Source organism: Drosophila willistoni, chromosome 3R (assembly GCF_018902025.1).
Source record: "Drosophila willistoni isolate 14030-0811.24 chromosome 3R, UCI_dwil_1.1, whole genome shotgun sequence".
NCBI lineage: Eukaryota > Metazoa > Arthropoda > Insecta > Diptera > Drosophilidae > Drosophila > Drosophila willistoni.
In genome coordinates, this window is record NC_061086.1 from 18,358,618 (window position 1) to 18,371,104 (window position 12,487).

The following is a 12,487-nucleotide window of genomic DNA, read 5'->3' on the forward strand; positions in this document are numbered from 1 at the left end:
TTGGTGGTTGGGTATTCGCCATGAACGCAAGGAAATGAACGCTTTCCTGGTGATATGTGGCAGTTTTTATTTGCAGCATTTTTTTGCTGTTTTTCTTTTTTAGCAAACCATTTGGCCCACACTTGAGTTGAGTTGACGTGGCGGAAATGCTTTCACAATGGTTGGAAAAAATAATAAAAAAAAAAAGAAACACGACGAGTGACGAGTGGGTTACAATGGATTTTACCTACTGAACTCCTAAACCAAAAATATATAACAAATGATTTGCATAATAAGTACCTAACTACTGTGGACGAGGTGCACACGGAAAAAATGGTAAAATAATAATTTTAAAAAATTGGTTAGAGTGGACCTAACTTAATGAACTTCCCTCAATTAAAAGCGAGCTAACCTACATCAGTAAGTAAAGTTTTCTTAATATATTTTGAGTCTAGAACAAGTATTCAAAGTCTAGGCACATTTTAATTTCAGTATGGTAATATTATTAATATTAAGAATCACAGTTGGAATTTGAAGGCCAATATTTACCCTAATGTATAAAGAAAATTGTCACTAATCTGTTGTTATAAACATTATAAAGGTGCAAGAACAAAAAATCTAATGAGGATTAAAACTCAAATAAATTTAATCATTTTTCAAAAATTTCTGGCTTAATAGTCAAAATTTAAAGCTGATCAAAATTTAATAACTTAATAAGTCTTCACAATTTTTAACGTAAAAGAGCCTTGGAAAGTAATAAAATAAATTGAAAAAAATAAACGTAATTTTAAGTTTATATCTTTCTTTTTATCTATTCAATTTTTATATTTTCTTTAATAAAATGTTCAAATTACCCGAAACAAGTAGAACTTCTGATTCAATAAAACATATATATATTCGGTATTTGGTATTCGTTTGGATGTATGTATTCGTTACGTTACCCTAAATACAAGTGCTTTTTGAATTTGTATCTTAACATAATGAATACAATTTGAAATTTGAATATTTCCAAAGCGCAAAAACCAAACCAAATGTTTTGTCTAGATATATGAATCCTAATTTGGCCCAAATTGATTTGCGGCATGAAACTCTTCCAAGTGTATAGATACATACATATATTTAAACATAACTCGATCCACGCGAATTTGTTGAACTAAGTGCTATGTGTCATTCCTTGCATACTACATAGCTATTTGATGGATACGAGCAGACCCCCAACTGGCCAATGCCATAGAAATGTATGCAAAATGGCGCATTAGCATTTCAACTATTCAAACGACAAGAACAAGAGAAATGAACGAAAAAAAAAAATTGATTGTGCCGTGCCAGGATACAGAACACTACATAGAACAATACTACCATCAACATTCCATTGCCCACTACTCCTACTCTCTCTTTCCACCAGCCGTCACCAGCGACACCCACTTAGCCGCTTTGGGCCTATATAGTTCTTTCCTTTTGACCAGGACAGACCTAGACCAGCTAGAGCTAGAGACCGAATTTGGCATTTCAGTTGAGTTTTGTCCGTCAATGTGAACGGTTCGATCAGGACTACATCGGTTCGGTTGTTTTGAATGTCTTTCATATCTCTTAAAAGTGAATAGTTTTGTTTTGTTTATTTTTTGTGTCCTTTCGAATAGATAAAATTAAATTGAAATAACTACTTTTGTAAGTGCAATGCACCAGTTGAAAGTTCTTTATCAAAATGGCCAAAGTTTCGGTTACCATATATATGTACATATATGGATAGTTTGTGTGTTGTTTTTTATATAATCGTTGAACGGATTTTGACTCTGCAGGCTTCGCATTTAATTGACCTACTTGGGGCTGGCTCTACTTACTTCTACTACTTATCGTCCGAATCGTTGGCGGTCTGGCCGCATTGGATTTACTTATTGTTAGCTGTAAAATATTACATTATTTCATGTCAAGATTGGGGCCAGAAGCCACCGCAGCCATTTTGTTTTCGAATGTGTGAAATATGCGAAAACTTTTCTCCCGACTGCCGACTGTGTAAACAATGCGGACAATGTTGGCCCATTTAGGGTCAGTTTAAGTCTTAAAGACTTTGGGCCACTTGCATGCACGCACAGGGCCTTTGAGGAGTTTGAGATTTTTAATTGCGGCGGCCATTGCTAATTTTTAGCCACTTTTGAAGGTTGCAACTTTCCCTCACTTGTATAAGAAATGATCACATGATGTCATCATGTGATAAGTTCTATAAATACCTTCATAAATCGCAATGGTTTTGTTTTTATATAATTAACCTTAACTTGGAGTTGAAACCGTCAATCAGGAATAACCCAATAATTACCTCCTGATGGCTAGAGATTTCAGTCAGACTATTATTAGACTTAGATTGTGTGCTCTTCTATTAGAGACTACAATTTCTATTTTTCACAAAGTGCTTTTAGTTACGAATATTGATTAATTAATATGACATTAATTTTTGTATTTAATACTTTTCTGATTAATCAAATATTAATCAAAGAGCTTTTATTTGCCTACGTGCTAGACAGAAATTGTTTGGCTTTTGTTTCTTGCAATTAATGGCAGGCTCATTAAAGGCGCATCGGGGACTCCCTCCCCTTCCATTATTATCTATCTACATATTCATAAATTCTACAATGGGAGGACATGTGGTTGCCACACGACATGTTTGGTTATTCACTGATTTTCCTGACTAGCCAAATTTAACGGTCAACCATTTGTCAAACTAGGGGAATTTGTGTAGCTCATAAAATCTAAGGTATACACTAATGAGCTAAAGCACAACTATGAATCAAATAACTACATACATAACACCACGCGCAAGCCCTTTTTTTTGCCCAACTGGAGTCCCCAAAGCAAATGCCTCTCTATCAGAGGCAATAATCTAGGCTGATTTGGGTTGGAGAAGAAGGGCAAACAGTGTGGAGTAGACGGTTAAGGTGCAATACATCAAATCAAAACATTAACAAACGAACTCCCAACAACAACAATAAGCGAATGGCCTGTCGTGGACACCCACAACAAAAAAAACTGACCAAGTGCCGTCGACTTTTGTCCATTGGTTTTTTTTTTTTTTTTTTTGCTTTCCTTCTTTCGTGTCTGGTGGCAATTTACACAAATTCAATAAACAACCAATTGTGAAACTTGTGCTTGGTGGTTGGTGCAAGGGAGATAGATAGCTTGAAATGTGGTGAAAAAAGTGTTAAGATCCCCAGTTCTGTTGGCAGTTTGTGTGGGAATTCAGAGAATATAAAGTCTCATTAAAGTCAATTGAAATCGATTTAGCTGAAGTGGAATCCCAATTTCAACGCGTTCAACTTATATTTACCTTGGTGGCACACTCAAGGCATATAATTTTCATAAATATTTCAAGCGCCAACTGTCTCACCTGTGACATATTCAAACTCATCTATTATTCGTTGTCCTGTTGGTCAAAACATTGAATTAAATTTAATAATGCATACTTTGCGGCGCCCATCAAGTTTTCGGTGGTCACACATGGTAATTAAAAATGCTTTTAAGCAAATGATAAAGATATCCCATTAAGAGTTGGGGATGAGTCAATAAATTTGGAAATTAATTGGAAACCAAAGTAGATTGTTAATTAATATAATTAACAATATGGTACTTTTTTCTTGGAATTGACACCCATCATCATTCACTCTATTAAAATATATTAATAAGATAATTATTGTAGATATTCCACTTGGAAGCTTCAGACAAATTGCTTTAGATAACGGAAGAGATCTTGATCTTAAGGTTACACGAGTTCTTCCTTTGACAGTAGTGAGGCAGGTTACACTCTAATGAACCACCAAGAGGAGAAATTTTTACCTATAACCTGATAAATTCATCGATAACCACACAACCTTCTATGATTTGCATGTGGCAACACGCAGGACACATCAATGTTCAAGTTCACGGATTGATTTATGGCACACGCCAACTCATAATGCTCCTTTGGCGCTTGATGGTAAACAAGAAAACCTACGGGACTTTCGATTAACATTAACCATGTCCAGGTCGACCAGTCGCTCGCAGGAAAGACCTTGGCGCGTAAATTTACAATCCATTAGAGAGAGGGGGCGGTTCTGTTAGGCTAATGACATTTTTACGATTGTTGACAACAAATTGACACCATTTGTATTCATTTGTTTTACTCCTCTTGGGGTCATCAGGTGGCATAAGACGGCACGTGTCAAGGTACAACGGCAAGGTCCGACTGATCAAAAATGGCGACTAGTGTTGGTGGTGCCAGCAGCTGGTCGGGTAGTAGCGGAGGTAGTATATCCTCACAAGGACCCCGCCAACTGACAACTGCTCAACACACAGCACAGGAGGAGCGTCTTGTGGTATGTTAAATGTGGAAACGACTTAGATTGGAATACTCAATTTTAACTATGCCAATTTCAGGTGGCTGTTCGCGTTCGTCCTAGCCAAGAGGCTACTGATCGCTGCATTGAGGTGGTTTCCAGTAGCTCTCTACTCTACGACGATGGTGGCAAGAGTCGACCGCGACAATACTCCTACGATCATGTATTTCGAGAGAATGACACTCAGGAATATGTCTACAAGACCACAACAGCTCCACTGGTCAGAGATGTCTTGAACGGTTATAATGCAGCAGTTTTTGCTTATGGAGCCACAGGTTCGGGCAAAACACACACTATGCTGGGGCCAGTTCCTCGCAAGAAACCCGCCACAGCAGATCGACCTCCAGCTACAGCAGCCTCTTCCTATGATGGAGACGTCAGCAGTCATGATACTGGCCTAATGGTTCGAGCCATTGAGGATATATTCGAGCACATCGAGTCAGCTTCCGCTGACAATTCGTGTAAGGTGTCCATATCGTACTTGGAGATCTACAATGAACTTATACGAGATTTACTGAATCCTGGCGGACCGCTCGAGTTGCGCGAAGATCACCGCGGACAACGCATCACGGTGGCGGGTTTGTCGGAAATCACAACCTCTAGTCGCAAAGAGGTAGTCGGTCTTCTAATGAAGGGCAACAAGTCAAGGACAATGGAGCCCACGGCCGCAAATCAAACCTCCTCGCGTAGCCATGCCCTGCTTAGTATTACAGTCCAGACGCGAACTCCTCTAGGTACCAAGCAGGGTCGTCTCTTCCTTACCGATTTGGCTGGCTCAGAGAGAGCCAAGAAGACCAAGAACCGGGGTAAGCGTCTACAAGAAGGAGCCCACATTAACCGTAGTCTTCTTGCACTGGGCAACTGCATCAATGCCTTGTCGGGTGGTGCCCGCTATGTTAATTATCGTGATTCCAAACTGACGCGTCTGCTGAAAGAAGCTTTAAGTGGCCGTTGCAAGACTGTGATGATTGCCCATGTGGCTCCCGAGGGCAAGCATCGTGATGAGACCAAAAACACATTGGTCTATGCAGATCGAGCTAATAGTATCACCACCAAACTTCAGAATTCCGTCTATTTGGATGAATTTAAGGATTTCCCCACCAAACACTATCAGAGTCTTGTCTCTGAGCTAAGAGATGAAGTATCCCGTCTGCGTACCAAAATGCTTACCGATCGTCCGCGAAGTGGTGCTGCTGCTGCAGCGGCGGCGGCATCCACATCTCAGCAACAACATCAACAACAGCAGCCGCCCAATGAAGAGCAGGATTCACAAAGGAAAACGGAGCTTCGCTATCTACGGGAACAGATCGTTCTAACATTCAAACAGCAGATGAAATTACGACGCAAACTGCTAGAGGCGGAAAGCCATTTACTTGGTCTGGAATTGGATGCCGAGCGTCAGCATATGATCATCTCACATTGGCAGGGACGTATTGGCAAACTGTACGATGCCAACGGAGAGGAAGGTAAGCAAAGTGACCTATTTGTGTGGTCATGAGATTTATTTTATCTACTTAAAGACACCGAGTCGGAGGGCTCTGTGGCCTTAAAGAATGCATGGGGTGAACTGGCGGCCATTGAAAAAGAGACACGACGCTATAAAGAGATACGGGAAAGAACCGAAAACGAATTAGAGCAATGCCGCCAAAAGGGTGTCAAACTGGAGGATGTAAGTGTCCATAGATATTGTACTCTTCCTTCATATAGGTAATAATTTGTCATCTAATTCATAGGAATTACCCGAACGCATAACCAGCGATGAGGAGCGTGAATTACTGGCCCTACTTTGCCGTGTCCATGAATTGGAGGCCGATAAGGTATCCCTGCAAGCGGAACGTTTAGCCCGACAGGCAGAATTGCGTCGAAGGGATCTTCAGCTATTGCGAGCCGAACGGCAACGACGATTATGTGAGGATATCATCAGTTCCCAGCGTAGACTCATTGAAGAGGGAAACGTTGATCTGCCGGATGAATTGCGCGAACTGTACGGTCTCTATCAGCAGGAAATTCATGCCGGTGTGGTTACACCCAGTACCAGTAGCTATGAAAAGAAGCTGCCACCCATTTACACAGCTGGGTAGGAGAACGATTACCTTAAAGTTCATCACCATTTCCTTTCACATCCTTTACTTTCATTGCAGTTCTGATTCGCCAGGATCGAGTTCCAGTTCGGAATGGTCTCCTGTCTCACCATTGCCACCCATTGACATTCAAGTGGAGCAAGTTGATCGTGTGATGGGTCCACCTGTTAATCAACGTCTGCCACGGTTGTCCACAGCGACCATTGTGCCGGCAGGTGGAAGTAGTGGAGCACGTCGATCTTCGTTGCGGGCAGCAAAACATACGCATCCTTAGGGAAGGCATTGAAGGTTGTTCGAGGCGAATCGCTCAGGAATTGTTGTTTTAACTAAAGGCTAGAAATTAAATATGTGTTTAATTTATAATAATTCGCTTACAAAACTATTATTTGATTAATAAATAAATTTATAAAGCTTCAACTTTTATGGGCACTTTTACAAGTTTAAATTTTTTCTCTGAATACTAATTAATTTATAAAACTTTATTTAGATCTGCAAAACATAAATTCATTCCAACTTAAAAGTGACTTAAAAGACTAGACTGAGTCAGTTCATTATTATTTTTTGTTTCATTAATTAATTAAAAAATTGTTAATAGATTTTTGGTAGGGCCCTTCAACAAGAAAATACTTACATCTTTCTATTGTTTTTTATGGTCGAGCGGAACATTTGCGGAACTCTTTAGTTGGTGGTGGTGGGTCATTCCCCTTCCAATCATAAAGGGTCGTCTTCTATCTATTGTACCTGCGTTAAGTGAGTGCAATTGTGTGGAAACGATTATATTTTCCATCAGGGGTATTCACGGTTACAACTGAAATTTCCATTTATTACAAGCAGTCACCCACGCTCTCTCTCTCTCTCTATCTATCTCTGTTATTATCTATTACACTGCAAGAAATAAAAGATTCTGGTTTTTTCTTTTGTAGGGCAAGAGTAACTTCTCCAAGGCCACCTACAACACTATCGCACTAGTTCTTCATTTTCGTAAGTAGGTCAAACAGCACAAAACATAAACAAACTGAACTGAGAGAGGGAGAGCGAGTGAAGTATGCTGTGAGCGGGGGAGGAGAGAGAGTGCCCTTTTGCTAGAGGGAAAGAGAGAGAGAGAGCCGAGCCCTTCTGCTGGTGAGAGCATGCGTGTTGAAAATTATCTAACAACATTAATACCGACAAATGTATCTGCCGCTGACCAAATGGATTTCATTATTAGATACACAGCTGTGCGCTCACTCAGAGTGGTTTGTTTTCATTCCGAGTCTGAAATTGACACTGAAACATTTATTACATTTTCAACTTCTCTAGAGACAACAACAACACAGCAAGTTGCTGTCAAATAAAATAGAAGATTTAAATAAAATATAATTTAGTTAAAAAAGCCAAATCGAACAAGTGCCAATCGAGAAAGAGTGTTAAACTAAACCAATCGAAAGCAATTGAAACCAACGAGTCTTGCGAAAGACAAACCACATCAAAAACAAATTGTGGAAAACCCAAGAGAAAAGAGAAAATCTCTGTTATTGCGTTGTATTGTTGGAAAATAAAAATAGAATAAATTTCTTCATTTGCTCAATGCCAAACACTTAGACACTTGCATGGGTAATAATTTAACAACAAGTGGAAAACCAAGCCAAAGACGAGAAAGGACCCTCTTTAATAGGCTGAGTTGCAGTTGCACTCAGGTATGTGTAAAAAAGCATTAAAAAAAATTAACTCAGTTCCAGGAGGCTGGAAAAAGAAAACTGGATGCAGGATTAAATAAGAAAAAACCGCATACAAACAACAAGAACACAAACAAAACTGCATCTGTATGGGTCCTTGGCAACAAAGTGGTGCCTGGCAACAGTCACAGTCCATTTGGACAAGTGCAAGGCATGATTGTTATCAGAACTTGGAAATACATACATATATATTCGGATCCGAGGGATACATGCATGTCTGTTTGAAAGCTCGGGATAAGAGGGTTCGTTCCTCTCTCTCTCTCTACGCCACTGCTTCAGAAGTAGCCAAGTTGATTACCATATTCAGCCATTGCCTCTGACAGTTGGTAGTCACGGTAGAATAGTTTCTCAAGTTATTTTTTCTAAAAATGTATCCATTTAGTTGGACATTTTCAAAACAACCACTGAATAAATTTGAAATTTGATGGTTTTGGTTCAATATTTGCGTCTTTAATAAGACAAAATTAATCATGAATTTGTAACTTGAAATTATTAACATTTGGCTGTTTCTCTTCTTTCAGACCAACACAAACATGAAGGTTAAGGTGACAAAGATACTTTCCTTGCCAGTATCGAAAACTCCATCACCCTTAACCTTAACTCCGTCTCCGTTATCATCAACGCCATCTTCACCCTTAAGTCTAATGGAGCATAACGAATGGAATAAACAAGAAAAGGGTCCACATATCGAACAGTTGCCCAATGATATGTGGCTCGAGATTATGTCCTATTTGTCATACAATGATCTGCAACAGTTGCGTATGGTTAATGGGCGATGTCGTGATCTGGTGAATCGACGATGTTTCCGATCTAAATCGAAGGTGATTGTCAGCAGTCACAATTTGTTGGACATCAAGGAGTATGTGGAGCAGGGATGTTCATATCTAAGTTTTGAGAGAATGGAGCTACGCAATTTACGTCAGTGTGATCAATTGGAGCATTTTCTGAAGCTTGTTGGATCGCAGGTGACACATCTGCAGGTGTGCCATGCACCAGTGTTTCGTGATCTGGATGGGAAGATGCCGAATCTCAAGATGCTGACAATTGCCACCACCAGCTTGTTGGATGACAATCATCTACAGCCAGTGGATGGGATAGATTTAAAGCAGTTTGTCCATTTGATGGGGTTCGAATGTGATGGCGTTAGTATGGACTCGTCAATGAAATTGCAAATGCTACAGCAACTAAGTCGTTCAGAGAACAAAATACAATTGCGTCATTTACAATTTGAGTACAGGCGAAACAATGAAATGGCCCTGGCTCAAGTGCTGTACGATCATGCTAATTCGCTGGAATATGTGGATATATTCTTTAGTTGCTCACCGGGCATCGATACATATAAATGGACAAATGCCTTTGAGAGAATGAGCAAACTACAAACCCTGAAACTCTCTGGGAATTGTCATTTCGTTCTGCTCGATGCCATTATTAGATCCATTCCGGCTGAGGCTCCGCTTCGGCAGCTAGATTTAACTGGGATGCTGTCACTTACCAATGAGTTGCTACTGTACGTTGCCGGCAAATGGACAAATACTATGCGGAAATTGGATCTTATGTTCTGCGTTCAGTTGAATGCCAGTTGTATTCCTGCTCTGCGGCAGCTAAGCGGCAAACTGCAAGCCCTAACCATGGGATACTGTCGAGAACTGACCGGATTGTGTCTAGTTGAGGGTTTGGCCTACAAAATGAATAGCACACTGCAAGAGCTGCGCCTGGAAGAGGTGTGTTTTATTGATGAACCATCCATGTGCACAATTCTGGAACGACTACCCAATCTGCGACGTCTTAGTCTAGAAAACTGCCGTCAAACCGTCACCGATAAGACTATGGCTGCAATATGCCAGTATCAGACAGGCCTAAAGGATCTCAATATCGATTATTGTGTGAAAATCACTGACTTGGCTTTACTAGGATATGGCGACAAACCTTATGGAATCAAAAGGTTACGAGGATTGCGTGAATTGAACTTACGGGGATGCCGCAATTTGACAGATCGAGCTCTGATAGAAGCTCTACATTTACCCGAATTACGTAGTCTATCGGTGGGATACTGTCGTTTTCAGCCTGAAGGTATTCAGGCCATTAGCCATAATTGCCCTTCACTAGAGTCCCTCTGTCTTTCCAGTTGCGTTCTGATCGATGATGATACAGTGCGTCATTTTATGCGAAATTTAAAACGTTTACGTTGTCTGAACATAAGCAACTGTATGAAACTGACTCTTCAATCTATACATCATATTGTCCGACATGGACATAATTTGACTGAACTTATTGCATGTTCCATTGATGGTGTGGACCACGAGGTAGCCCAACGAATTCTTGAACATCATCGTCCACAATTAAAGCAGGTTCTGCTATAGCAGGAGAGGTATATCCACTGACAGAGTGACGATGACGAGACAGAAATTATTGAAATTGTGGTGTAAAAAATGTAGGAAGAGAGGAAATTAAAAGTAGGACTCGGTGCAATAAAATGAAGCCAAGCGTTCATTATTCATAATAAATACTCCTGCAAAATCGGAATAAGTTGCAATTCCTGAAAATACTTGATTTTAAATGTAAATATAATGGCAATTGCATTACTATCGCTGTACAATTCAAACATGTGACATGACTTTGAAGGGTGAAATCATAGATTTATATGTACATATATAAAATTACTAATAATAATTTATTATCTTAAGGACAAAAGTCTTCTTACAATTAGCGAATGCCAAATAGCAAACGAAGTACAACCATACCTCTTCAATAAATGCAAAATAACATTTCCAATGAGAAGGAAATAAAAAGCATTAATTAACAAATTAATAAGCTTTAGTTTATAAGTGATTTCTTAAATGTCGAATATGTATGTAAAAATTTCCTTTGGCTTACACTTGTCATGGCATAAGAAGCATACTTATGTCCTGATAACGAATAATAATTAAGACTTTACTTAATAACTCCAAGAGCTTAGATCAATGTAACTTTTTAAGGCAATGTCGTCTAAATAAGTGTTCAAGGTATACATCAGTTTACCTAATATTCGATTTCGTGTCAAAGCAAAAGGACTCTTGACAAATATTCACAGCAATCGTTTGCCATTTTCAAGGCAAATGGTTTCATGCTAATTATTTAATGTGTTAGTAGTTTAAGAAATATGATTAATTCATATTGAAAATATCGAGTGATGAATGTTTTAAAAAAGTATGATATAAATGGCTTTACTGATTGCTGAGCATCTTCAGAAATTCTTTTAAATGTATGCAAAATGGCTAAATAAAATTTTTCAACTATGTTAATGTCAAATTTTTCTTCAAATTTCATTTGAAAGAGAATATTTTCTGGGTTTAAAGGATAAAAGGCAGACCGATTTAAAAAACATTATGTATAATAAATTATTTAATTGAACTCGTATGTTGAAAAAAACACTTCTGAAGATTTTACAAAATCCAGGAAGAGAAATCTCATATGTTGTGATTTTTAAAGTAAATATTGAGAATATCTATTCATATTCCCCTTTCTTTTTAAAGAACTATATATTTTCCTACAAGATGCTGTAATCTGCTTAGATCTCACGTCTCGAGGATAAAAAACCTTTAAATATTTTACTTTTGACGACTTGGCAAAATTACTTAAAATAAATATAATAAAGTTCTTGGTTCAGTTTTATTATAAAGTAGAAGGAACTACTATATTTTAAAAGTTAGTTTAGATAGATTAATTGGATGTAATATATGTATTTTTTCGAAATTTTTTGGTTTATATAACTGTTTCAAAAAAAAACTGTAGGGAGATATACTAAGAAACCCGTTAAACAACTTTAGTAGTTTTCATATTCCTTAGTTTTTAGCCTCTGTCTTTTTGTTGACGTGCTCTAGTAAGAGCTTTTTTAAAGCTTACTTTTGAATATGAACTGTTATGTTGCTTGGGAAAAAGCTTCGGGGGAAAACCAATTAAACCATGTACCGTAGTCTCCACTAGAGCCCCGCACCATTTGTCCATCTCTCTAGCGCCGATTCCAAAGGCAACGCACGCACTTTGACACCCATCGATGGAAGAGGTTGGATGCCTGTAAGATGAGGGGGGGGCCAGGTTTTGCTTCACTTAGTATCGTGCTAAACGAATAAAATAAATGAATGAAAATATTACGGGGGCTGTATAGCAAATGTCACTCGTCGTCAGCATGGAACTGAGGAGCCATGAAACTGACAGAACGCATGGGGCAAAACTTTTTTGTCACTTTTTGCTATGGGGTTTTGTTTTTGTTGGCAACACATATTCTATGTATGAAATATAGTGCCCAAAAACCCAACCGCATAACCGCACAGGCGACACAAGAAAAAAACGCACACAGTATGTAACCTGC

General features: G+C 38.8%; 2 protein-coding genes across 2 annotated transcripts; both read left to right on the forward strand.

Annotated features, from left to right (window-relative positions):
- Nucleotides 1–4,141: 4,141 nt before the first annotated feature.
- LOC6647456 (kinesin-like protein KIF19) lies at nucleotides 4,142–6,790 on the forward strand. The gene is made up of 5 exons (XM_002070633.3): nucleotides 4,142–4,322; nucleotides 4,384–5,809; nucleotides 5,864–6,012; nucleotides 6,077–6,420; nucleotides 6,485–6,790. Exons 1-5 carry the CDS (start codon nucleotides 4,203–4,205, stop codon nucleotides 6,696–6,698), a joined length of 2,253 nt encoding a protein of 750 aa, XP_002070669.1. The 5' UTR covers nucleotides 4,142–4,202; the 3' UTR covers nucleotides 6,699–6,790.
- An 858-nt stretch (nucleotides 6,791–7,648) lies between these two features.
- On the forward strand, nucleotides 7,649–11,377 carry LOC6647818 (dynein regulatory complex subunit 6). The gene is made up of 2 exons (XM_002070632.4): nucleotides 7,649–8,100; nucleotides 8,661–11,377. Exons 1-2 carry the CDS (start codon nucleotides 8,014–8,016, stop codon nucleotides 10,497–10,499), a joined length of 1,926 nt encoding a protein of 641 aa, XP_002070668.3. The 5' UTR covers nucleotides 7,649–8,013; the 3' UTR covers nucleotides 10,500–11,377.
- Nucleotides 11,378–12,487: the final 1,110 nt, after the last annotated feature.

What these genes read in the sequence shown, in the direction of transcription:
- LOC6647456 (XM_002070633.3), top strand. Translation starts at nt 4,203, where the DNA reads ATGGCGACTAGTGTTGGTGGTGCCAGCAGCTGGTCGGGTAGTAGCGGA. An exon ending in CACAGGAGGAGCGTCTTGTG is followed by an intron (nt 4,323 to 4,383) that starts GTATGTTAAATG and finishes TGCCAATTTCAG; the next exon opens with GTGGCTGTTCGCGTTCGTCC. An exon ending in CCACCCATTTACACAGCTGG is followed by an intron (nt 6,421 to 6,484) that starts GTAGGAGAACGA and finishes CTTTCATTGCAG; the next exon opens with TTCTGATTCGCCAGGATCGA.
- LOC6647818 (XM_002070632.4), top strand. Translation starts at nt 8,014, where the DNA reads ATGGGTAATAATTTAACAACAAGTGGAAAACCAAGCCAAAGACGAGAA. An exon ending in TGAGTTGCAGTTGCACTCAG is followed by an intron (nt 8,101 to 8,660) that starts GTATGTGTAAAA and finishes CTCTTCTTTCAG; the next exon opens with ACCAACACAAACATGAAGGT.